Source organism: Podarcis vaucheri, assembly GCF_965113315.1.
Source record: "Podarcis vaucheri genome assembly, chromosome: 8".
NCBI lineage: Eukaryota > Metazoa > Chordata > Lepidosauria > Squamata > Lacertidae > Podarcis > Podarcis vaucheri.
The window spans coordinates 73877038-73903963 of record NC_138766.1 but is presented as its reverse complement, the minus strand read 5'-3'; the positions used below and the strand labels follow the sequence as shown (position 1 = coordinate 73903963).

General features: G+C 41.8%; 1 protein-coding gene across 1 annotated transcript in view; it reads left to right on the top strand.

Moving 5' to 3' along the window:
- The window catches only part of ANGPT1 (angiopoietin 1), a 164230-nt gene that overhangs the window by 91837 nt on the left and 45467 nt on the right, over positions 1–26926 (top strand). Inside the window, exons 3-5 of the mRNA XM_082235731.1 lie at positions 3192–3347; positions 7728–7849; positions 21597–21829. Coding sequence (XP_082091857.1) covers positions 3192–3347; positions 7728–7849; positions 21597–21829 — 511 coding nt within the window. The remainder of the gene's footprint in view (positions 1–3191; positions 3348–7727; positions 7850–21596; positions 21830–26926) is intronic.

The following is a 26926-nucleotide window of genomic DNA, read 5'->3' as shown; positions in this document are numbered from 1 at the left end:
ATAGACTGTGCCTGCTTAGGCAATACCATACTGGCATTGTCTTTGCAGTGTGTTGCATCAAATAATCTCAGCTGTTATTGAATTTTTCTTCTCACTCTCCCCCCTCCCCCCCAAAAAATGACTCCATCTTCAATGTATTTAAATGACCATTATTCAAGACAGTAACACAGGGAGCACAGGGTCACATTCCTGGAATTGGTTTTAAAAGGCTGTGAACTCCAAAGAAATATTATCAAAATAGCAATAGTGAAAACACCTCCTACATCTGCAAACACTCCAGAGATCCTGGCATCTGGTCAACAATGCCTATCTGTTCTTCACTGGAGAAGACATTCAGGTCTCCTGCCACTTTATGCCTAAATTCATCCTCTGCATCCCTAGCTGAAACACTGAAAATCTGACATGGGAACGAATATCCTGCACATGTTCAGGCAGGGACAAAGAAAGAACGGCTTAGCCAAGACTCAAAGACTCTGAATCCACTTGCAATGCTTTCCTCTGAATTACATTGACTTAGAAAGTTGCTATCTTTCATTGATAGTCAGTAAACCCAAGCTAGACTTTCATATCTTATCCAGTGAATATCATCTGCAAAGTCCAATGCATGTTGAGCCCCTTTCTGTAACCATTGTGAAGGGAGACTCTAGAAGAGGCAATCTGAATTGCTCTGTCTGAAGACAAGATAGTGGTATCTCCATTTGCCTCCCTTTCTCAGGGCCCTCTCACAGGGCAGTGAGATAATATCACCAGGGGAGTGAGAGGTCCATCAAACTGAATCACAGACACGTCTATGAAGCTGTCTTTGCCTGCCTCTTTCCCCCTACAATCATAGATCTCTCTAGGAGATGGGAGTTTTACATTTACCCACCAATTCCATTGACTCAGAAACCATATAATCTGATGAGTATGATGGGCACTAGTTTTTTATCCAGAAGTCTCAGCTATAACTATGACTATGAATATACTATTTAATGTAGCCTACAAAAATAAACTAAGCATATTTCAGAAATGGAGCTGAATAGTTCTACCATGATGCTAATGTTGTTGTTGCTGTTATTTCTGTTATTTAATAAATTTATAATCCACTTTTCAAATAAATAAAAAACTCTTCACAAAGCAGTATGTAAGTACACAGTTAACTAATGATCAAATTATATAAATGTATATGGAAAATTAATCACATGACTTAGTAATATGTACATTTGACTTTGTAAGCTGTGTACTCCTCATTTACTGTCCCAATAATAAAATACAGATTCCCCCCCCCATGGCCATCTGTAAAAAACAAGATGAATATATTTATTATGGCATAACCTTTTGTGGACTATAGTCCACTTCAATTGATGCAGGTACTGAATTATAGTCCACAAGAGAAGCTTATTCATCATAAATTTGTCAGTCTTTAATGTGCCACAAGACTTTCTTTACAAGACTTTCTTGTTTTTATTTCAAGAGACTAACAAGGATATTTCTCTGGAAATTATTACAATGGAGTTCTGTGTTACAATTATTCTGTGAGAGGTTATCACACTCTAAAAATGTCATCAACCCAGTACTATTTTGGAGGAAATTAATTCACACACCCCCTCTGAATGTCACAAGCCAATTGCTTGTGGTTTTTCTCTATTTCTTGATTATGAGCTTCTCAGAACTGCAATTTTGCTACTAGATGTGTAAATCTAGCCTTCCCATTGTAATATATTATAATGTGTTTTCCATCCACCACTTTGGACACTATTGGTACTCCCCAAGGCAACATTAGAGGCCAAAGGGAAGGTAAGAGTTCATTTGGCCCCAACTGACTTTATTATATGGCTCATCACATAGTTTGTTGAATCAGCTGTTGTGTAAAAGTGCGTTGGGTGATTGATTTTTACAAGGGAAGCTGCAATGAACTTTTGTTTCCGGAATGGTAGGATTGATTCCTAAACATACTGCATATGAAAGGGCTACATCTCACTGCAGAAGAGCAACAACTCACCTTGTCTTATGAGAAAATAGTTTGCCTGAGGCTGCTGGCTATGAATCCAGGGAAGCTAAATGTTGGAAAATTCATGACAGTGTAGTTCTCCACACTAGATTCCAGTGAATGTAATGATGGCCACCACTTAGATGGCTATAAAATAATATTAGACATATTGGTGGTGGATAAGGCCATCAATCACTGCTGGCCATGATAATATTAGACATATTGGTGGTGGATAAGGCCATCAATCACTGCTGGCCATGATGGCTGTTCTACCTCCACTGCTGGAGGCAATATGTTTCTGAATACCTATTGAAGTGAATCACAAGCAGGGACAGTGCTATTGTGGTTCTGGTCCTACTTGTGGCCTTCCTGTAGGCATCTGGTATGATACCAGAAAGTTGGACTAGAATGTGGGCCTTTGGCTTGATGGCAGGACTCATCTTCTGTCAGGCTTCAGGGAATCAGATCCCTGCCCCGGTGGCAGCAAAGAAGCAGATAAAAAAAAAGAAGAGTTCTTACCAATTAGTTTATTCAATAATCACAGCGAGAGACAAAGGAATGCAGTCTCTCTCTAGAAATGGCATTGGTCCAAGTAAAGCCACCACCCACCCACCCGTCTCTCTTATCCTACGTCATCCCTGCACTGGATGAGCTGGGCTTTCTGTCTCTGAGCTTTCTGTTCGGCTACTCTCACTGCATGCCTAGTCCTGGGGGAAGTTAGTTCAGGAATGCTCTCCAAAGACACTGAGTCTGTCAGCTGTCTCTTCCCTGGTGTTTCTTTTTCCTGCTGTTCCTCTTCCAATATTTCCCAACTTTCCCCCTCTGCAATCTCTGAACTAGGCCCTTCTGCAAACCACTGTTCTAAATCTATACTGTCCTCCTATTCTTGGGAAGGTTCAGGAGAAGGGGGGGCACCATTCCTCCTCAGTCCTGCCCCTGAAATCTTCTTATGTTCTGTTGATGATTTTACTTTTGTTTGCTGTGCTGGTAGTATTTATGGGATTGTTTCCAAGCTTTGTTATTTTTGCTTTGCTTATTTTTATTTTTAAACTCTTGCATTTCACATTGTTTTGAAGTCCGCTATGGAGAGGAAAAAGCGCTTATAAATTTATCACACACACACACACACACACACACACACACACACACATTTAAATTGCAGATGCATTTTAACATAAATTCATTGCTGCCATTTAAACTCGTTACCTGTTCTCTTCCATAGCTTGAGAACTACATTGTGGAAAACATGAAATCAGAGATGGCGCAGTTACAGCAGAACGCTGTGCAGAACCATACAGCCACCATGCTGGAAATAGGAACCAGCCTCCTCAGCCAGACAGCAGAGCAGACAAGAAAGCTCACAGATGTCGAAACACAGGTATGTTTCCATGGTTGCATTCACCAGGCCATTAACTATGACAAAACATTTTCCCCTTTACTCCCTTTTTTTCTGTGTCATTTCCTCATACTGTGCTTCTCGACATTTATTTATTTATTTTTGCTGCAGGAAACACACTTCTTGATTGGTGGTAACAGCAGCAAAGGCTGGTTTCAGTTAAAGTGCCCTGGTTTGGGCCAAATGGGAGTTGCTTGGTATAGTTTGCTCTGCATGTGTTATCTCAGGCTGGACTAGCCAAGAAAGTGAGCTGCTGCTGCTGACTTCAAATAAACAGCTTGGCTACTAGCTGTGAGCAACTGAAGCATTGAATGTGTCGAAAAGTTCTGATTGTGCCTTTTATATATGTGATCACTTGCCGCTTTAGGCTAGCTTGGGTTGCTTTGATTTTCTCTTCAGTGTTCACAGCCATGAAAAATACACTGTGCCCATGGAGTATTGCTATCGAAGACAATTATAGAATCCCAGGGTTGTAGAAATGTAGAGTTGGGAAAGACCTTTGGGGTCATCTAATCCAACTGCTTGCAATGCAAGAATCTCAACTAAAGCAACAATGACAGATGGCCGTCCAACCTCTGCTTAAAAACCTCCAAGGAAGGAGAATCCACCACCTTCCAAGGGAGTCCATTTCATGGTCAAACTGCTCTTACTGTCAGAAAGTCCTTCCTGATGATTAGTTGGAATCTCCTCTCCCTTAACTTGAATCCACTGGTGCAGGTCCTACCCTCTAGAACAGGAGAAAACACTCTTACTCCATCAATGCTGCTGCAGAGTAATGGTGGGGCGCAGCCCATAGCTGAGGGGAGGAAGGATCCAATGTAGAGCAGAACCTGTGGAAGGCACTTTGCTGTAGGTCCCCTTGAACCTGGATCCAGCCCTGGGACCTGGGAACGGCCAAAACACAAGTTTATCATCTCAGTGAGAACTTGGCCTGAATTGTAAGTTATTGTAGGGGCTTCTGTGATATGCTTAAGATTGCAAGTCATTTAATGTCCCATGTGTTGTAGCCTTATTGGAGTTCACCGATTGGGTCTGCGTTGCTCCGGGACAGGAGGAAGGAAGTCAAAATGACACCGAGTTGGTTCAAAGAAAGAGTTTATTCTGCTCTTCGGATAGCAGAAGGCACTTGCGTGGTGAGTCCACAGCAAGTCCAAAGAAATGAGAAGTTTCATGCAGTATTTATACCCTCCAGACACCCTCTCCCTCCTTCCAACCACGTCAGCCTATGTACGCAGGTTGACATCACATATGTTCTAGCTCTGGTATTCTTAACCATAAAAGGGTGTTTCTTCCTGTACTTCTTACCATAAAAGGATCTTCCTCTTCCTACTCTTATCTGGGAGGAAGAGGTAATCATCTCCGGGAACACACTCTGGCGTTTGTTCCCGGACCTGGGTTTGTGTGTCAGAGTGTGTCCAGGACGTAAGATAAAGCACAGATGTGTCTTCTCTCTGTTCTGTTCTACTACTGGTACAGTGAAGGCCATAGTTGCCATCACAACTGATAAAGGAGAGGGCTCTGAGCACTTGTCTATACAGCCGGGCTTTTGTTTATTCATTGAGCTCAGAGCTCAAGTTAATGGATTTTAGCTAAGGGAAAATAGGGATTTTGGTGCAGTTTCAAACTGCCTGCACAGTCAGTTTTGGGTTTTAGAAACCCATTCCTTCAGTGTAAGCTCATGTCCAACAATGCTTCTCCTGTTGTTTAATGGTGGTAGTGGAGGTAGGATGGCCTGGGGGAAAGCCAGCGTGGTGTAGTGGTTAAGAGCAGTGGACTCATAATCTGGTGAACTGGGTTCGCTTCCCCGTTCCTCCACATGCAGCAGCTGGGTGACCTTGGCCTAGTCACAATTCTCTGAAGTCTCTCAGCCTCACTCACCTCACAGAGTGTTTGTTGTGGGGGAAGAAGGGAAAGGAGATTGTTAGCCGCTTTGAGACTCCTTAAGGGGAGTGAAAGGTGGGATATCAAATCCAAACTACTCCTCCTCTTCCTCCTCCTCCTCCTCCTCCTCCTCCTCCTCCTCCTCCTCCTCTTCTTCCAGGGCTAAAGAAAAGACCAGACCTTTCTGCCTGTTCTAGCTGTAATTAAGTAGGGACCCTGTTTCTACATAGCTTTTAAAGAGGATTAGACAAATTCATGGAGGAGAAGGTTATCACAGACTGTTAGGCAAGATGGCTGTGCACTGCCTCTACCACTGGAGGCAGTACTGCTCCTGAATACCATTTGCTGGAATCCACAGGAGGGGAGAGGGCTCTTGCGTCTGAATCCTGTTTCCCACATGCATTTGGTTGACCACTGTGATAACAGGATGCCGGACAAGATGGGCCATTTTGGCCTGATTCAGCAGGCTCTTCTCATAGTCTTATGTTTCCAACTGTCTATACCTGAGGCTAAGAGGTCTAGGGAACATCTGTTTGCTAATTGCAGTCCTGTTGGGAACCCATCACAGACAGGGCCTGGGTTTGAAGGGAGGAGACAGAGAAGTCCACAAGATCAGCATCCCAGCTTCTGATACATGTCCGTTGGCCCTAACTCATTGAGAGCCCTTTGATATTATCTATCTGTTCACAATTCATAATTCTCCGCCACTCTTTCCCCTTTCCCTTACAGTTTCAAGCATATGGTATCTAGCAGATGCTGCGCATCCAGACTGTCTGCTTAAAACAAATGTATGCATGTATGTAATCACTACACTGGCCAGTTAGTTATACCAGCAGAGTGTTTGAGATGGATCATATTTTTTGTATTCTCCGAGCCTCAAACCGTGTTTACAGTATCCTTTCCCGAAATGATTACTTAAAACGCATATCAACATATAGAGTAACAAGATCAATTACACAAGAAAGGACAATTAATTTAGTCTAGCTAGAGATAATATACACATGGTGATGACAATATAGTCTTACTCAAGCTCTCAGCTTCTTAGTTTTCCATGGAAGGGCTAATAAAAGTTTCATATAAGACGGCCTTAGCTTGTAGGTAATGGAATATGAGCATGAGAAATTGCTAGAACCAAAATCTTATATTTTTAGACTTAAGTCATAACAGAGAATAGAGGCTACACTATATATTTGAACTGCATTAGGAGAAAATAAGCATGTCAAGGTCAACTCACCCATCATCCTTGATAAACAAAGGCCGGCTTTTATATTACCAGAGCAGTGTAGATGCTGATCCCCATTGGCTTAGTCCTGCAGTCACAGTATTAAACATAAGAATTGACTTTTGGCACACATACAATATAGGGGGGATGCCCACTATCAGAAGGCAACACTAGAATTTATGCTTTACACAGGATTTCAGCCAAAGATTGTGACCTTTTTTTGTTGAATCACTCATAACACCAACTATTTTTCTGGCAATCTATCCAAATATGTAGAGAATATATGCGTTGTGATACAACAAGATAAATGTGTATTATTCAATAATTTTCTAGACAATCGCCCATCAGAACCGCCAGAGCCTTCTCTTTCTAATTTTATAATGACTGCCCCAAAACCTGATTTGATCATGCATGAATGAGTAGATTCACAATGTGATCCACAAGACAGAATTCTTGGATCTGAAGTGCTCATAGCTGGAGCACACATGATTTCGGGTCGTGGTAGAAAATAGTCTTTCTCCCTGTAATGACAGGCCTGTTATATCCTATGGTAACTCTACATTTGGCCAATGGTGCCTTCTTTAAATAACACACATGCACCATGCTTGGCATGCAGAGACATGATGATTGGTAGTGGTCCTATAAATTCTCCATAACCTGATTGGCATTGACAGCCTTATATTTTATGTGTATCTAGGAAGATTCCCCCATCCCTATATATAGGAAGGAATGCCCCCCCCACATGTTTGGTTTAAAGGTGGGCTGAGGTCTGAGAACACTGAAGGCTACTGTTCTAGGTGATGTTGTTCGGTAAGGACACAGGAAGAACCTAGTGAGGCTTAGAGTGACTGAAATTGAAGAAGCTCAAGGGAGGAATGTAAACTTACTTCCAAGGAGGTATGCAATATCTGAAGCTATGCTATAAATAAACCTAGACCAAACACAGCCAAAGAAATACCTTGGGACAATGATGTTTTGGAACTTCTGTTTACAGAACAGAAGCTGGGGAGCAGGTTGGCTTGTGTTTAAATTTAAATCACCCTGGCAAGCTACTTAGGTAAATGCACTTCATAAAAGAACAATGGAAAAGCTGTAGAGACCAAAATAAAATGTCCTGTTGATGTGTCTCTATTTTGCAATATTTTTCTTTTGGATCATCATGATATGTCTGGGACCAAGCAAAGCAGAACAGCAATGTTGACTGCTAAAGTCAAAAGTATTGGAAGGCCTATCTATTATTTCTCGCTTGCCTCCTTCAGGTACTAAATCAAACGTCTCGACTAGAAATTCAGCTGCTGGAGAATTCATTATCTACTTACAAGCTGGAGAAACAACTGCTCCAGCAGACACATGAAATCTTGAAAATCCATGATAAAAATAGGTGAGTGCAGAGTTCTTTAATACTGTTGTAAAGCATGTGTGGAAGAACATTTTCAGTACCAAGAGGCCTTCTTCCGGACAGTCTCTAATTGATTGATTGATTGATTGATTGATTGATTGATTGGATTTCTACTCCACTGTTTCTCAAAAAGGAGCCCAGGCTGGCAAGCAATGAAACAATACAATTATATATGAGGCTATCAGGTAAAATGGCCAGTACTCTGTACTGTTATGCTTACAGTGACCCTAAACTTTTGAATGATACCAGTGGATGAAAGGCAGCAAGGTGTGATATTGGCATCTCAAAAGAACCTGGGAACCAGAAAGACTCATGAAGGGGCTCTGCTTCCCTGCACCCCCATGGCAATCACTGGGGGAAGGTAAATACTGAGCAGTACAGTTGGTGAAAGGAGTGTGAACTCTTCCTTCATACATTTGATGCAATCACTGGTCCTGAATTAGTGCTAAAGCACTCTATTGCTGTAGGTAAGTGGTAGCTAAAATGATGGCCCTCTGAATATTGCTGGACCCATTAGGGCAGGCTTCCTCAACCTCGGCCCTCCAGATATTTTTTGGACTACAACTCCCATGATCCCTAGCTAGCAGGACCAGTGGCAGTGGTCAGGGATGATGCGAATTGTAGTCTCAAAACATCTGGAGGGCCAAGGTTGAGGAAGCCTGCATTAGGGATGTAGGAATGTGCTTCATTCCATTCTAACGTTCATTCATACTGACATATTAGTCAATATGCTCAACTGAATTTTCTTTTCTCCTTGTAATATGCTACCCGCTTCATTATTCACGTAAGTAGAATTATACCGTATATGTATTTTTGTGGTATGTAATGCCATACATAGACACCATATTTTGATATTCATTTTTTGGCATTATTTTCCTTACATCTCACTTCTTTGCAGTTATTTCATTGTGTTATTTCATTGTGGAAAGGCAGTGCTGCACTGCACTGTGATAACAGTGGAATCCTCTGACATTCCTAGTTAATCGCATCTAGCATGGTAAATGAGAGGATTTGTAGTCCAGCAATACTGTTGATTGGCTTGGTGAAACTATGGCTCTCAAAATATTGGTCACTGATCAGGGATAATGGGAGTTGCTGTCTAGCAGCATCTAGAGAACCATAGGTTTAGCTGCACCTGCTCTAGATCAATGGGGAGAAATCGGGGCGGGGCAGATTGTGGAGGAATATATTTATTCATCTCCAACCTGAACAGGACATGGTTACCCATCTCTCCTTCCTTGCTTTGGAGATTTCTTTATTTCTCTTGTTGATCTTGGAATGAGATTGTCACCCCCACTTACATTCATCACTAGCATTGTTTTTAACTCTTTTTAACATATATAGCTTGGGAAGGGTCTATGCATACTAAATCCTTGGGAGGCTTTTGGGGGAGGGTTTCTCTCATTCTTTAAACAAAGTGCTACTTTTAAAAAAAAAAACACAACAACCTAGGAAGTCTCCCAGGTATGAAGAAATTCTTACTTTGTCTGTGGGTGGCCTCATGTCACTGCCCTGTTGATTGGCAGAGGGCCACCAAGTTAACTATAGGGGGAATTCTATATGGCCCTATCAGGAGTATTGGATATGGAGTAGGGCTATTCATGTTATCTTAAGAAACATTGTTCCATGTAAAGGCAGGGGGTAGCTTAAGAAAGGGACAAATAGACAAATGAAATTGGATATTATTATGCTTTCCCAAACCATTCCAATTATTAACTAACATCAAGGACTGCTTTTTTGTGCTGTTTGAAATGTACTTCTTGGACAATTGCTGCACAAACACTTACACACACACTGATATTCTCAAAAAACCTAGGAACAGCTTTGTGCTTAGCAAACAGTTTGCATGTATTCAGAGATGCTTTTAACAGGACATTCACATCCTGATTGTCTCATTTTGCAGGATCTTTCGTTCCATTAATTGCACTTAGGAGATGATAAAACAATCTCATAGAGAGATATTGCATGGTTCCTAAATGACTAGTTTATCAAGCAATTATTGTAGTCACCAAGTAGTTGACTTGGTTGTCACTAGGGATGGATGGAGCAGTCTGTTGCCAGTCAATGCCCGTTTCACATGTTTTCATCCCATTTCTGCATTGATCTGTACATTTTGGGGGTGGGGAAAGAATCCATATGAAAATTTGTATCCAAATACTTACTTAAATGCATATTTTATCACAAAATGCAAATTCACATTTTCTTTCAATATAGACATTTCTAAGCATAGTTTATCCTAAAATATGTATTTTGGTGCATTTTTATAAAAGAAAATAACCATATCACATTATCTGGAAAAATCCAAAGTTTAATTACAGGCTCATCAATGTAGTTCCTCCCCCAAAAGCCTCCCAAGGATTTAGTATGCATTAGTCTGGCAATTGTTAAACAGACCAGTTTGCTTAAAAAATGTGGAGCAGCGCCCTTAAGGACCTTCATATGTCACAAGAAAGCACAACAGCCATCTTTCCATTCTGTTGCAGAAATGAAACCCCAGAACCATATGGGTGGGGTAAATTACATAGGTATTTCCCATCTGATATTCATCCCACTGGACAGCAACCATTGGGTGAAAATTGCAATTGGCTCTGCTCACATTGTTCTTAGCATTCAACCACTCTTGTACAACCAGAGGTAAAACTGTGGGAACGTGGTCTCTGCATCGTTGTGGTAATGCATAAAAGGCCACTTTGTTATATAGGAATACTGGCCCTGTAGGAAGGCAGAGCAGGGAGATTCGGTAATCGGCTGAAATCTAGACCCTTTATAGGTAATGTGCTCTATCAACTTTTGCTTCCGTATTATTGAATTAGCTGCAAGACCATTACAAAGCTTCAGTGTTGAAGGGGAAATGTGTGTGGCTTTTTAACCCACTGACCTACTGATTGTATTAGTGACCTGCCAATTATCGGCTTAGGCCTAAGTATTTATTTAGAATGTGGAAAAGGCAGAGATTCCTATAGGTGATAACTGGTGTGCTTAATATTTTGCATTTATTTATGTGCTTTAATAATGTGTCACAGTGTTAAGATATGTTTGGCAGTAAATAAACATGGCCTGCCTTGACCTCTGTGTGTGGCTGCATCGACTGACACACTGATGTGCCCTTTTAATGTGATGAAATAGCCTGGCCTTGTATATGGAAGGAAGGGATGTGTTGAAAATCAACCTATTTTCATGCTGCAGTTAAAGGAGGGAAGGGGAGCAGAAACTGTTTGTTCAAGAAAGCAGAATGCAGTAAGGTCCATTAATAAAATTAGCAGGAGTGAGCAGACTGGAGAGATCATTTTTTCTTGTTGTAGAGATCACAACTTTTTCACTGTCTCGCTTATTTCCAAAAAGCAATTGAATTGGAACAACAGTATTGAGATACTATTCTACTCAGAAACTTCCCTATAGATAATGGAGAAAGGTTGCCTAGCCCATAACCCACAAACTGGTTGAATTGAAAGTTTGGATAATAATTGAGTGAGGATGGTTCCTCAATATTCTTGTGGCATTACCCCCTTCTAATGTTTTACCCAGATTTTAGAATCTGGTTTTATTTCCATAATGGCACTGATGCCTTAACAGTTCATCATACCTTAAACAAATAAAAATAAAATAAAAATCCAGAGCTTGTTCAGACCCCTGCACATAATCAGTTTGATGCAGTGTGCAGTTAACATCTTTTTCCTTTGTGGATTATGAATGCAGACCAGTACATATTCACTTATTGTTTTGTTGTTTCTGTTTTAACTATCTATTTGTGATTTTATCTCATGTTTTAATCTTGTGTACCACTTTGAGATCTTTTGATGCAGAGCAGTATATAAATCTAATAAATCAAATAAAAATAAATAAATATGCACTTAGATTAAATCACAGCATAAAAAGGAATCTGTGTGATTGCACAATCACATCACAGTTCTTTTAATCAGTGCATGTACTTCAATCAATGCATTTTTCATACATAACAAAATGCAGGCAAAATTATCACATCTGTTCTTTTCAATGAACTGGCAGCATACATGCTTTGGAAAGTAGAGTCCAGCTGCAACTCAGAGCAAAAAGTATCTGCATGGGAGATCATCACCAAGAATGATCCATGCCAGGGGTGAGTGAAAGGTAGCTCTGGATCTGTTTGTGGACTGGCAACTTCCAATTGTTTAACAGCGGCAATGGCAAAATGGCTCCCCCAACTCCAAATTATATTGCTGAAATGAAGAAAATTGGGGAAGGGGGACACACAGGAGTGGGGTTTTAGGGGCTGTGCAAATCGGTTCTGGTACTGAAACAAATCCTTGGGCTCAGAATTCTTTAACTCTAAGTACAGTTGTACCTTGGTTTGCGAACGCCTTGTGAGTCAAACGTTTTGGCTCCCGAACGCCGCAAACCCAGAAGTAAGTGTTCCGGTTTGTGAACGTTCTTTGGAACCCAAACATCTGACAGGGCTTCCGCGGCTTCCAATTGGCTGCAGGAGCTTCCATTTGAATGGAATGAATTCCATTTGACTTCCGATGTACCACTGTATGTCTTTTGCTTCCAGCTTTGAATGGTTAATCTTAAGGTTCCAGTTATTTTTTAAAAGGCTATGAGTCATGAGGGTTATGTACTACCTTCGGTGCCAGAGGCAATATGCCTTTGAACATGATTTGCTGAGAATCATGAGTGGGAGAGGACCACTCCACTCATGTCCTGCTAACAGACTTCCTGCAGGCCTTTTGTTAGCCACCATGACTAAATGCTGGACTAAAGGAGCATTTGGTCTGATCCTGCAAGCTCTTCTTACATTGTCAAACAAAATAGATCTTGTCAACTGAGTTTGCCCATCCTGATCTACACGTGTTTCCTATCCCTCCCTCCACATACCAATCTTCCCCTGTAAGAATTTTGTAACTTTAGGAGCAGCCTTTCGTTGGAAAGGATATCCCTGCGTTTCCAACACAAGGGCTTGCGACTGCTCAGCCATGAACAAAAAGTGCTTAAAAAAGGATTTTGGCATGAGAATTGCCACAGCAGCGACATTATGATCCCTTCACCATTTTTTTTTAAAATCTGTAGTGTTAGTATAATGCGTTGTCAAAAAACATCTGGTGCTATAATTTTCCGTGTAAGAGGAATGTGTAATACCTTGGACGCAATTTTTTTTATATATAGATGCATTGAAAACTATGGGCCAAAACATACATGATGTGGTGGGACATCTGTAATCAGAGCTCTTGATGTTTTATTACAGCTTTAAGCAGCTGTGGGACCCCCAAAATTAGACGAGGGCAGTGGCACCAGGAGGTAGCGCAGTGTTGAAACCTTTGTCTCCGTGCTGTTTTCCTAGTTAAAATATGTCCCTTCCCCTGAAGTCCCGTTGGGGGAAGCTAATAAGCTCAGGAGGTCCCCTTTCCTCCTAGTAGAGCTAATAGCAGCTTGGGGAAGGGGATTTTGGTCAGGGAAACAGAGCAACAGGGAAGCACTGGACATCATTTCCCCCAGCACCCTGCCCCATTCCAATTCATGCCACCCCACAGCTGGTATCCTGTGCCTCCACAGACGGAGACAATATGTTTCCGAATACAAGTTGTTGGAAACTACAGGAGGGGAGATTGCTCCTCCTAACGGGTTTCCCACAGGCACCTGGGTGGTCAATGGGCCATTGGTTTGATCCAGCAGGCTTTTATGATGTTCTTCTGCTATGAAGCCTTTTTAACAAAATAAAATTAAAAGCCAGGAGATCTGATCTCCTGCATCACATCAGCAGCACCTCTGCCTGCGAAATCCCCGCTATGGAAAGGCGCCGTGGGCTCCTCTGTTCTGGCGTTTTGATTTGCGGCAAAGCCTCAGTAGCTTGCCAAGCTTTTGTTTTTATCCCATTCCTGCTGTTTGCTTGCATTCTGTTTGGCTCTGTGTAAACGATCCCAGTTTGTATTGCTTGTTATTTTGTGGTGTGTGTGTGTGTACATGCCTTCTAGGTGGCCCTAATTGGCCTGAAAGGTGGGTTGGAGAAATGCTCTTATGACTAAATAAAATGTCCAGTTTACATCCCCCCAATACATATTTTATTTTATTTCAAAATTCAAAGTTACATTTTGTCACTCAACAGTTAAAATCCTATTTAATAATAATAATAATAATAATAATAATAATAATAATAATAATAATCTTATATATTTATATTTACATGCTGCCCATCCACTCTGGGTGGCTCCCAACAAAATATTACAAACACAATAAAACATTAACCATAAAAAAAACCTTCCTGGAATACTGTTGCCTTCCCACTCACCCATCCTCAATGTTTATAATCAAGATTGCATACAGTTTCATTCTAAAATTCCATCACATCCAGTTTCATCTTCTTTAATGGTTTTCTTAATAAGTTCTGCTGTTTTGTCCCCTTAAACTTCAAACCCCACTGTGGACTTCGCATATGGAAAATTACTTTTTAAATAGACAAGAAAAGGTTTCCAGTACTCCTTGAAAGAACCAGTTTACATCTTCAGTAAGAAATAACATGTATTTTATTAATAACAGCAACAACCGCAACAAAATATGCCCCACCAGGTAGCTCAATGCAAGGGATTGCTTACGGTTGTTGTTTTTTTGAAAAAGGATGACAACTCTTACTTCTGATGTTCGTGAATTGCTTTATTTGTTTTAAAATACTTGTAGGCTGAATCACCAAGTTTCACTGATCCATGTTCCACTTATGTGCTAAGAAATCAAAACAATAAGCCAGATAAAACACATTGACCTCCTAATATAAGACAACAGAAAGAAAGCTCTCTCAGAGAAGAATATTGCTGATGTGAATGCCAAGTTTCAAGTCATTCAACCCCCTTGGGGGAAAAACTGGCTTCTGGAGGTGAGGCAGTAAAAGATTCCGAAGCCATGAAGCCACAACAGAAAAGGCCCTGTGCCTTGTGCCTGTCTGTCTCACAGATCTAAGTTGTAGGTGAGCAAGGAGGGCTCCCTTTGTTGATGTTAATGTTAATATTTTTAGCAGAATTAGTAAGGGAGTGAGACTCGAATTAGAAAAAAAAAGTGTGCAGATAAACTCCAGGTCAAGATTGTCAGAGAATTCCATCTCTAAGACAACCATTCCAGCTTCATAGCAGGTGAAGTGTCATCTCGAATTCCCTTATACATATAAAATACAGTAAAAATGTAGACGATATGCAGGGCATTTATCCCAGTGATGGCAGTTATCTGTATCTGTTGGGCAGACTAAATCTTATTATCTGTACTTTTAAAATGTCCAAGCTCTTGAGAACCCTAATATATATCTAAGTAGTGGACCACATCCTGTTCTCAAATGCATCTGAGTTAAAATCCTCTTTAAACTTCAAGCATGGTCTGGACCGGATTAGCAGATCTACCTTGCAAAGGAAATTGTCTGGATCAAGCAATCCTAGCCCCAGGGGAGAATCATCAGGGCTGGTTCCACGGTCTACTTCATCACCTTTTTTTTCCACAGTAGCTACAACAGAGAATTTCTTACATTGGCCTTTCTGTCTAACCTTTCCCTAAGAGTGAAGTTTATTAGCAGAACAGGGAGAAGAGGGTTAAATATACTCTCCTGCTGATCCACCCTGCTGGTTTACATCCTGACAAAAGTAACGCACCATTTCTCCGGTAGAAAATTGATTTCGGGCCTCATTTAAGATCAATAGACTTGACAGCATTAGATAATATTGTGGCATTTGAGACTAGGAACTAGCAGCTCTTAAACGTTGCCATCTAAAGGAATATGCCCCCTAGCTAACATGCCCTAAAGACAACACACTTTTCTTTGCACCTTTAACCTGATCTTGCAACATCTAAAGCCAATTTCAAATGATCTGTATTTCCTATGTGGGCTGTAGTAATAGACACAAGCATGATCATTATTCATGAAAATCCACATGTGGTCTTCTTGCTTTTCCTACATGCTCTCCATGTAGGAAACGTATGATATTTGAAGCATCCCTAATTATTTCCTTGAAATAGGGATGGATCTGTCACGTTTTGTTCTCACAGGCTCATTTTCCCAACATTAAATTGAGTTCTCCACATTTTTCAGCAATTTGCTAATTCTTTTTCTTCTTCTTTTAATCCTCGTGAAGATTTATCAGCATTTTTGAGTGAATTTCTCCCAGTAAACACATTTTTATATGCAGGGTGGTTTTTTTTTTTTTTTTTTACTAATGTACCTGTTTTTTCAAGAACTTTATAATGTGCATTTCACAAAACACATGCAATTAGTTTCGCTTAAAAAATGCCAACACTTGATCTTATCAAAAATTTAAAATAAATAGAATCCAAGTCTTGAGCTGGCCGCAGTGTGCCCTGCAAACTCTGAAGTAAAAGGCTGATAGAAGGTCTCAACAGTAGGACTTTATTCTCTGCTGGTATTTCTGCCTTTAAACATGGCTTCGAGATCTACCATCTAAATATAGGCCTGTGGTTTCATTGTGAGGTTTGTTGTGCAGCTAAATAAAGGAGACATGAAATTAGTGGTCTGACTACCGTTGACAAGTAATTACCATGTTACTGAGAATGTCACCCTTTCTGGATCTGCATACCACTCTGAACACTTCAATATGGTTTTCATTGCCATTTCTGCAGAGAGAATCATTAAGGCAGTGTGTAAGATTCCCTTATCTATACACTGATTCTGAAATTAATGCAAAACCACATTTGTAAATATAAACGGGAAGGGGAAATCTAAAATACCCAGACTCTTTACTGCACTACATGAAGCTGACATGACTTTCATGAAGTCATCTATAAACGGTCAGATGTGTTGTTGCTTAAGCAGCAAAACATCTGTAGGCTTCCTCATTCCACGACATCCCAGTCAGTGGGGTTAAAAATGCTACCATCTCTCTTCCTTCCTTGACATAGGCAACATTCCACTAATCTAACTCCCGTGGCCGACTTATTACTGGGAATTAATTTACTGTTATGTAAAATATTGTCTGGGAGGTAATAAACAAGACAGTATGCTGCATTGTGGAAATCAACAGATATATACAGACACCCCCACTTATCCTCCCTCCTCAAGGAAGCTGTACATCATAGATCCTTTGAAATTTCCGCTGTTGTGAATTTTGCAATGCAGGTCTTCACCCAAGTAGCGTGTACAAAAATGCATATACTAAGACGAAGTGTGTGTGAAAGTGCATATGCACACGGCAATAACATAGAAAAATGCATTTGATTCGGGGAAAGCACTTGCAAAAATGTCTATATTTTTCAAAACATACAAAAATATATTTACAGTCCTACCTTGGTTCTGGAACGCCTTGTGACTCGAACATTTTGGCTCCTGAACACCTCAAGCCAGGAAGTGAGTGTTCCAGTTTGCGAATGTTTCAGCCGAACATCTGACACAGCTTCCCCGCTGGTTCCGATTGAGTGCAGGAAGCTCCTGCAGCCAATCGGAAGCTGCGCCTTGGTTTTCGAACGTTTACGGAAGTTGACTGGACTTTCGGAACGGATTCCATTCGAGAAGTACGACTGTATTAGGAAAAAATACCACATTAAAATGCTGGTGTATTTTCATGAGGATCTACCAAAAAAAAGAAAGCAAAAATCAAATTGTTGCAGAAATGGTGTATAGAGGGTTCAGTATGTGGGGGACACTGGTGGCGCTGTGGGTGAAACCACAGAGCCTAGCACTTGCCGATCAGAAGGTCAGCAGTTTGAATCCCCGTGATGGGGTGAGCTCCCATTGCTCGGTCCCTGCTCCTTCCAACCTAGCAGTTCAAAAGCACGTCAATGTGCAAATAGATAAATAGGTACCGCTTCAGCGGGAAGGTAAACGGTGTTTCTGTGCGCTGCTCTGGTTCGCCAGAAGTGGCTTAGTCATGCTGGCCACATGACCCGGAAGCTGTACGCCGGCTCCCTTGGCCAATAAAGCGAGATGAGCGCCGCAACCCCAGAGTCGGTCACGACTGGACCTAATGGTCAGGGGTCCCTTTATCTATGTGGGGGACAGCTTTCTTATGAGCATCCTAGAAAAGCCAAGCAGAAGTGGTTGTACGAATAAGAACTGCACTAACTGCTTTGAGATTCTCAGAAACATCTGGTAGGCCATGGTGGGAAGCAGGGAGGCTGGGCTCAATCGGCCTTTTGCCTGATCCAGCAAGGCTCTTTTCATGTTCTTGTAATCCATAATCCCTCCTACTTTTCACTTTGTGAGACAAAAAGTCATGCTTTTAGGAGGTGTGTTTCTTGTACATCAAATGTTTTATAATTTAAATGGAAAGCATATTTGTGTTTCATTTTCATTACTTTTCCTTTCTAGAAAAATATTACTCCAGAGTGTAGAAGCAGATTCATGGCTTTAATTAAGTATATGTTTATCATATGTAACATCCCACATTGAATGTCTGTGATAGTCAATAAAAACAATAACATATGGATACTATTATATCCCGAGGTTTGGGTAGATGAACTGTGTTCAAGGCACTCTGCCACTGATCTGTTATCCAGAAATAAAAGCCTTAAGAGGGATGGGGGGGATTTCAAATTAAATCTTGGATAGCACGTGGATCACTGGCAGTCTTGAATCCACTGGTTAGTCTGTGGATATAAAAAGCATGATCTTTGGCATACGGAATCAAAAGACTGGTCTGCAGATGGGATATATTTACATCTTCCTTGTTATAACAGAAAGGTTTTGATGCTAAAACCTCCAAGCAGCACCACATGAGTGGTTTTATGATGCTAAGTCTTGATGCTAATACTGGACTACCATGAGTAGTCCATTGCTATAGTGTCCAGTGGTACTCTGGGGCAAAATGCACATCCATTTATGAAGATGCTCCCCAATCATCTCTGTAAGAGAAAGACCTGGTGATTAGGGATGTGAGTGAAGATTATCAGGAACAGATACAGCTTTTAGGAGCTCATAGTGCTCACCTCAGAGAAGAGTGAGTGGGAGAAGAAAATGTCCCATTTAGATTTGCAGTCCCCCAACCCTCTTCCTTCCTCTGAAACCAACAAAGCCCATAGCAGTGATGTGCCCACAGGGAGAGGAATATATTTTCCTCTTTCATATATTTTCAGGCTAAGAAGGAGAGCAGGCCAAGAAAAAGGATGCCGGTGACCCCTTCGTAAATGTAGTTTCCAGAGAAAGATGTAAAGATGCTTGTGATAGAAGAACCTTGGCTGTTTGGAGACCTACCTCAAAAGGAGAGGCAACTCTTCCAAACTCCGAGCTTCCTATCCCACTGGGAGCAAGATCTGAGTGTGGGTGGGAATAAAAATCCCATAATAAGGAGGACCATGTTCCCACATGGGGAACTTTCCAGAAAGGGCTGCATTCCAGTGGTGGGTAGGGCCAGAGAGAAAAGTGGCTGGCGCAATGGAGGAGACTCTTACTTTGGACATTTCAACTACACAAAAACCAGGGGTTTCTATACGTACCTGCCTCCTCCATTCAGGGAAGCAATAGGCGTTTTTGTGGTTCAAGGACATTCTGCTTAGGCCCAAACACTTGAGGAGAGTGTGGATCTGGGGTGTTGAGTAGTGTGACCCTGAGAGGGGTCTGTGGAGAGAGTACTGAGGGTCAGAGAGGGACGCCGAGAAGGTCACATTCTGCCCCAGGTCCAAGGTTCCCCTGTCCCCATATTGTAGCCTGAAGTTCTCAATGAAGAGTGAATGCCCTCTGATTCACCATGAAAATATATTTCAAACATGCACAAGCCAACTTCTATGAAAGAAATTCTGGCAGAGTGAAGTATCATGTTAGCTTGTGCCTAATTTCCTCTTTGGATGAACTATTATATTCTTTATCTGGATCACCTTTGCTGTGTTGGTTTTCACTTCCCTGTTCTCTAAAGACACTATGTACCTCACATAACCCTACAATCTGTGAACAGTTAGGGTGCCATATTTCTTCTGACACCTCACAGAGAAATTAAGTAGATTTGGAGAAACTGATATTTTTTAACTTTAGATGTCCTTGGATTCTAGTACAACTAAAGACTACGGGGGCAAGGGGGATCTGGGTATCACTCTCATTTAGAGAGAGAGAGACAAGATCTTACATCATCTTGCTTTTTCTAAACACATATTTAATATATTCCTGTATGCAGTACATGTTATCTCACTTGGAAATCTGAATCGTAATAAAATGTGCACGGGGGTGAGTGGTGGTATTTTTATTTTCCATGCAGCCATAGTCAGTCTAGTCACCTTTACTCTTTAGCCAAATATTAGTTTTCAGATAGGAAACCATTCACATTATAACGGTGGTATGTTGCCAGGTGTCAAGGTTTGGCCATGTTTGTCAGCAGTATTATCCAGAAACAGGCCTGTGTCATGTTGCTCCTCTGAGGATGAGCAATGAGGGGCTCACTAGGCTTTTCGAAACTCATTTCTGCTCCCTTTGCATTTCTCCAGCCAGTAACCTCCAAACTGTCTTGAAATCACACTTTAAATGCAACTCGGTGCTGTATTTTAGTGCAGACTCTTCTGCTGTAATGATAAACTATGGTCGGGGGGGATGGGACCCATCCTGTTTAACCACCTGTGGCAAAACATGAGGTGCCCTTTCCCGCAGAAGCCTCAGTTGCCTAGGTCACATGGCAGTGGCTTCTTCTGGCAAGATCTTGGAGAACTCTCACGAGATCTCACAGAACTCTCACAAGATCTTGCCAGAAGAGGTCATTGCTGCACAAGTGCTGCCCTGCAGGATTCCACCACCCAAGGCGGCAACATCAGCCCACCTCATGGGCAGGCATGCCTTGACTATACAGTGGTGCCCCGCAAGACGAATGCCTCGCAAGATGAAAATCTCGCTAGACGAAAGGGTTTTGCGGTTTTTGAGCTGCTTCGCAAGACGAATTTCCCTATGGGCTTGCTTCGCAAGACGAAAATGTCTTGCATTTTTTGCAAGTTTGTTTCCTTTTTCTTATCACCCTTAATACAGTTGTGACTTGACTTCGAGGAGCAACTCATAGAATGCGGTGTGGTAGCCTTTTTTGAGGTTTTTGGTGATTTTTGAAGCTTTTCCAAAACTTTTCCGACACCGTGCTTCGCAAGACGAAAAATTCGCTAGACAAAAAAACTCACGGAATGAATTAATTTCGTCTTGCGAGGCACCACTGTAGTTTATACTAATAATAAGGTGAGCTTTGGGCTAGTGTAGTTCTTCTTCACTCCTCCCCTTATCCTCCTTTTCTTTGCAGATGCTAGCTGCCCACTGTACTGGGAATCCCCCCCTCAAAACAAATGTGTATTTTAGGAGAAAGTTGCAGTTCAATGCTGATGATTTTCATGAGGATTTTTTAAAATAAAAAGTTGCAAACTGATGTGGAAATGTGGAGAACTGAAACTAAGAGTGGGGAGATTGAGAAACCGAGAAACCAAAAGTGACAGATGCAAACACTCCTATTGTTGGGAGGCTGCCCTCCAGAGCTGGGCTGGTTCTCAAAGGCTTTGGCCCCCTTCCACATATAAAAGACAGTCAGCATGATGTACTAGTTAGAGTGATGGACTAAGACCTGGGAGACTAAGATAATAGTCCCCACTCAGCAGCCTTGGCCAATCACTGTCTCTTAGCCTAACCTACCTCACGGGGTGGTTGTGAGGGCAACATGAGATGGACAACCATGTGTCCTATGTGGAGCTCCTTGGAGGAATGGTGGGATATAAATGGAATGAATGAATGAATGACCTGCAGCCTCTCATCTCCTCTGCTCGATTCTCCAGCCAGCTACTCCCATACACTACCACTAACAAAGATGTGTTTTTCCCCTACTAGTTTATTGGAACACAAAATCCTTGAAATGGAAGAGAGACATAAAGGGGAGCTGGATACGTTGAAGGAGGAGAAAGAGGACCTGCAAGGCTTGGTCTCACGTCAGACCTACATCATCCAAGAACTGGAGAGGCAGCTGAGTAAGGCAACCACCAATAACAGTATTCTGCAAAAACAACAGCTGGAGCTCATGGACACCGTTCACAACTTAGTCAGTCTTTGTTCTAAAGAAGGAGGTAAGATGGCATATGCTTGAACTATTAAATCAGGGGTGGTTATGGATTTCTCCCCAGAATGTCTCTAATACAATGACTGCCATCTTATTGAGTCAATTCTGTCCCAGATTTCTATTAGCATGTCATTCTGAGGATAAAACTATATTTTCCAAATACCTGCTTAGGCCAGCTTCCTTGAACACATTCAGAATCAAATGACCATTGGGTACTGAATTATGCTCCTTGTGGATTGTAAAGCCATTATCCAATTTAACACCTAAGATTATAATGTAGGCTTTCAGAACTACTGTAGTATGATTCAGTGGGCTACTAGATGCCCCACCCCTAAGTTCTGCATGTCCCCATCTGACCTCACAGAAGTGTCGTATGAGTAGAACTTAAGCATAGTTAACTGGGCAAGAGTAAATAAGACAGCTTAAGGAATTGTTGGGAGACGGATGAGTTCCAAGGCTGGCTTCTAAGCTTAAACACAGCAACCAGACTCCCATTTTTGAGGATTTTGCTAGGTAGCCACCAGGACCAGTCCTACCAATGGATTGAGTGGGACTAGGAAGTGCCAAGAGATTTCCACGGTAAGCTTCATAACACATGCATGATACAAGCATATATTGACATGTTTGTATTAAAGCAGCACTCATGGAAGTTTTTTCCTCAGAACAATCCCTTGAGGGAGCATAACAGTGAGAATTGTGGCTGAGCTGGGACTTGTGTTTGCCTTGGGAAAGGCTGAACTAAACAGAGTGGGGTGTTGAAGGGACCCTGGGTCAACCTGGGTGAGCCAAGTACATGTTCAAAACCCAGGATGACAAGAGTAGCAGATCACTACAGTTCCACATAGCAAAGATGACTGGACACAGGGCTTGCAGAATCACAGACAGATCCCCAGGAGGCATCAGAGTCAACCACTTGTTCACAACAAAGTCCCTACTCCTGCAGAGCCTTTATATCTCTCTAGGCCCTGTCAACCTCTCCCGGGTCTCATTTGCTTTCTAACCAGTAGGGATCATTGAAAGGGCAGCCCCCAGACCTGAAATGGAGCACCACCACTTGGTGTGCTCTTTGTGACCTTAGGAAAGTTAGAGGTCTCTGCTGCGGTGGGACATGGTGGATCTACTGTCACTGGGGATCATGGTGACTTAGGTGCAAGTGCAACGGCATCAGAGCTTTTGTCTTTACTAATCTACAAGAAATTTTTGACTCTCATTAGCTGAACTTTGAATGGAACTATACAATCTTAGTAATGAGTAGGATCAACAGTCTTACCAACAAGTGGGATCACAAACCCATGTCTGCGATCACTGTTGAATAGTCGAGCATACAATCAGGAAAAGTCAGTTTTAGGTTAATATAACAACCATATTTGACAGATATTTGAAAAGCCACAAAGTACTACATCCTTCATTATATCAACATGTGATTAGAAATGTCAGGAAATGTTGAAATATGCTAGTATCAAGATAAGCATCCTTCGATTAGTAATAGGATTGGTTAATTTACATCGGAACCAGTAAATACTATGTTTTGAATTTCTTATTCATTGTGTCAGATCTTAGATTACTGAGTAAATCAAAATTAATTTTGCTTGACACAGCCTTTTCTCAACATCCTCTGATATATAATATCACATTATTATCAGGGGTTTGAGAATTATTAAACTAGCGTTGGGCAATCTTTGGTTGATCAAAGGAAAGTTCCTGACTCCATATGAGGACAATTCAAAATCTATTCACACCAACACAGGAACACATGAAGTATGACCATTGGTTCGTCTAGGTCAGTACATTGACTGGCAGCACCAGCTTCTGGGAGTTCAGGTGGGGTGCTCTTTACCTGGAGATTGAGCCTAAGACCTTCTGCATGCAAAGCAGATGTTCTGTCATCGAGATACAGCCCTTCCCCATGCATTAGGGAGCATGGTTGTTGTTGTTTAGTCGTGTCTGACTCTTCGTGACCCCATGGACCAGAGCACGCCAGGCACTCCTGTTTTCCACTGCCTCCCGGAGTTTGGTCAAACTCATGTTGGTAGCTTCAAGAACACTGCCCAACCATCTCGTCCTCTGTTGTCCCCTTCTCCTTGTTCCCTCAATCTTTCCCAACTCAATGGACAAAAACAACAGGGAGTATGGTAGATGCAAGGAAATGTTACAAGTGCCAGCCTCCAGCCTAGCTTCCTGTGTCCATCAACTCCTACTTGCAATATTCAGCTTTTCACACATCACCTCAAGGTTTATTATAGCATGAAAAAGCTGAATCCCAACACTAAGGAAATACTGTGTCAACTTTGAACATGCACATTTCCTAGGTAAAAGGTGGGATTTCAAGGTGTATAAAAATTTCCACAATAACAACAACAGAGTTGGAAATATTGGAAGCTTCCATTCTAAACCAAATAATGCCAAATTGTGAGGGTGATTTTCACTAAGAAGGCAATGTGGGAGGAATAAGTTATCCCCACTCCCCACACACTGCAATTCTGATCCTGATTGGTCCTCCAGCACTGGTGTTGACACACACACGTACACACATTCACTCACAACAGCAATTGTTGCATTGAATATCATATGTAGTTTGGCCTTAAAAGAGAGTATAGTAATTGCAATCTTGCATTGTTGCTGAGTGACAGTCAGCAAGGTTCTATCTACACTCCAGACTTGGTTATCTTGTCTAGCACAAGCTACTGGGAATGCTGAAGTCTTCCTGTGATTAATTATACCCCACCCCATAAATAGGTATAAAACAGACAAGCTTCTGCAGCTGAACTGCTCCGCTTAGCAAATTAAACATGATAATTAAACATTAATTAGTGCAAATTTAAACATTAAAAAGAACCCTGCCACATCAGACCAAAGGCCGATCTAGTCCACCATCCTGTTTCCCACAGGAGCCAAATAAATGCCTAAAAACAACACAAAAGCAGAACATGAATGCAATAACTCTCTCCTACTCTTGCTTCCCAGCAACTGATATCAAAGATCACTATATACCCACAAATGTTTATTTGCATTTATGCTTCAATTCCCAGCCAAAAAAAGGTTCCAAAGTGGCTGTGAAATGAGGGCATTGTTTTTTGTTTTGTTTTTAAAGTGCAGGCATAGCACTATTGTGGTTATTAAAACGCACAATATACTTTGCTCTCTAGGATCATACTCCAATGTAGTAAAAAGGCCTAATAGCCTCTAACAGTACATGGATGCCTTACTGCTGCTGCCCTTTTCTTCTCAGCCAGAATCATCTCTGTGGAGAGAGTGAATGCCCATTCATTCTAACATTCCGTCCACAGGGATGCGACTGGTCCACTTCCAGTTACAGAGCAAATTCAAGGAAGGAGAGGCAAGCTAGGGTCAGCTTTCAATGTAAGCCCTAGATATGAAGCCAGATCATGAAGAGGCTGCCATATACTGAGTCAAACCATTGTTCTATATCACTCACAATGATTTACAGGTTGAGAGCAGCTCTCCAAGTTTCAGGAAGAAGTCTTTCTTCTGCCGCAAGCAGTGTCCGGGTGGAAAATCTGCTAAATGTTCCTGGAAAATCTGGATGTATGGCAGCTGATGTCGGCAGTGTTGTTTTTGCTGATTTTCCTAAGGAGAAAGCTCAAAATCTCTTTGCTGTTTAGCAGAAATAAGCTCAACAACTTTTTCTGTCCAGGTTTTCACTTATTGAAATATGGCAACCCTACCAGGCATGCTTGGACATCCCAGGGACTGAACCCAGGATCTTCGGCATGCAAAGCAGAAGCATGTCTTCTAGCTTTAGGTTATTATGGTCTTTCATGTTTAACAGTGAATCCTACCGATGTCTGCAGCATGGGTAGCCAATGTGATGCACTTCAGATGTTGTGGATGATTGGCTGTGCTGGCATGGGCTGATGGGAGTTGCAGTCACCAAATTCTGGAGTGCACCACATTGGCTTTGCTGGTCTCCCAAATTTACTGCTAAGTAAGTGTCTTAAGGGACACGGGTGGTGCTGTGGGTTAAACCACAGAGCCTAGGGCTTGCCGATCAGAAGGTCGGCGGTTCAAATCCCCGCGACGGGGTGAGCTCTCGTTGCTCGGTCCCTGCTCTTCCCAACCTAGCAGTTCGAAAGCACGTCAAAGTGCAAGTAGATAATTGGTACCACTCCAGCGGGAAGGTAAACAGCGTTTACGTGCGCTGCTCTGGTTCGCCAGAAGCGGCTTAGTCATGCTGGCCACATGACCCGGAAGCTGTACGCCGGCTCCCTCGGCCAATAAAGCGAGATGAGCGCCGCAACCCCAGAGTCGGCCACGACTGGACCTAATGGTCAGGGGTCCCTTTACCTTTACCTAAGTGTCTTAAAGAAGTATATCCTAAATCTCTAAATAAATAAATAAATGTCCAGTAGCACCTTAGAGACCAACTAAGTTTGTTCTGAGTATAAGCTTTCATGTGCTTATAAGGTGCTACTGGACATTTTTTTATTTATTTCGACTGCGTTAGACCAACACGGCTACCTACCTGAATCTAAATCTCTAAAAGCTGCTTGTAACCAAAATGATCAAGGGATTGCAGCAACATTCCTAGAGGAGGAAAGGGTTACAGTGTTGAGGGGGGGGTTCAGTTTAGGGGTGGGAGCAAGTAAGGGAAGATAGAATAGAGGTGCACAAGGGCAGTGACTGGAAGATAATTCTTGGCACAGAAGTCATTTCGTTTGGATACAAGAGAACGTAGTTCCATCCTGGAGTAATTACAAATTGGAACTTTGCCAAGAAGGCAAAGGTTTTCGTTGCTCAAACAAAAAAGAGAAAGAAAGAGGAAATGCATCAGTCTTTAAGGAACACAATTGCTTGGCAGCTCAGTTTTCATGCCAGTTTTATTTTGGGGGAAAGGCACCTGTAAGGGAATTATTGTTCCACCACACCATGCTGAGATTCCTGATTTGATGTAAAAACAAAAGGAACTGAGTTATCAAGCTTGTATTTCATTTTCTTCATGTAGTCCTTCTTCACAATAAAACATTCCTGCCATTTTTTCCTATTGTTTAGTAATAAAATCAGAGGCAGAAATTCAACAGATAGAGAATAAGTGTGATTGTAAATGACCCACCTGTTGAACTTCTGTGTGTACTAAACTTTTTTT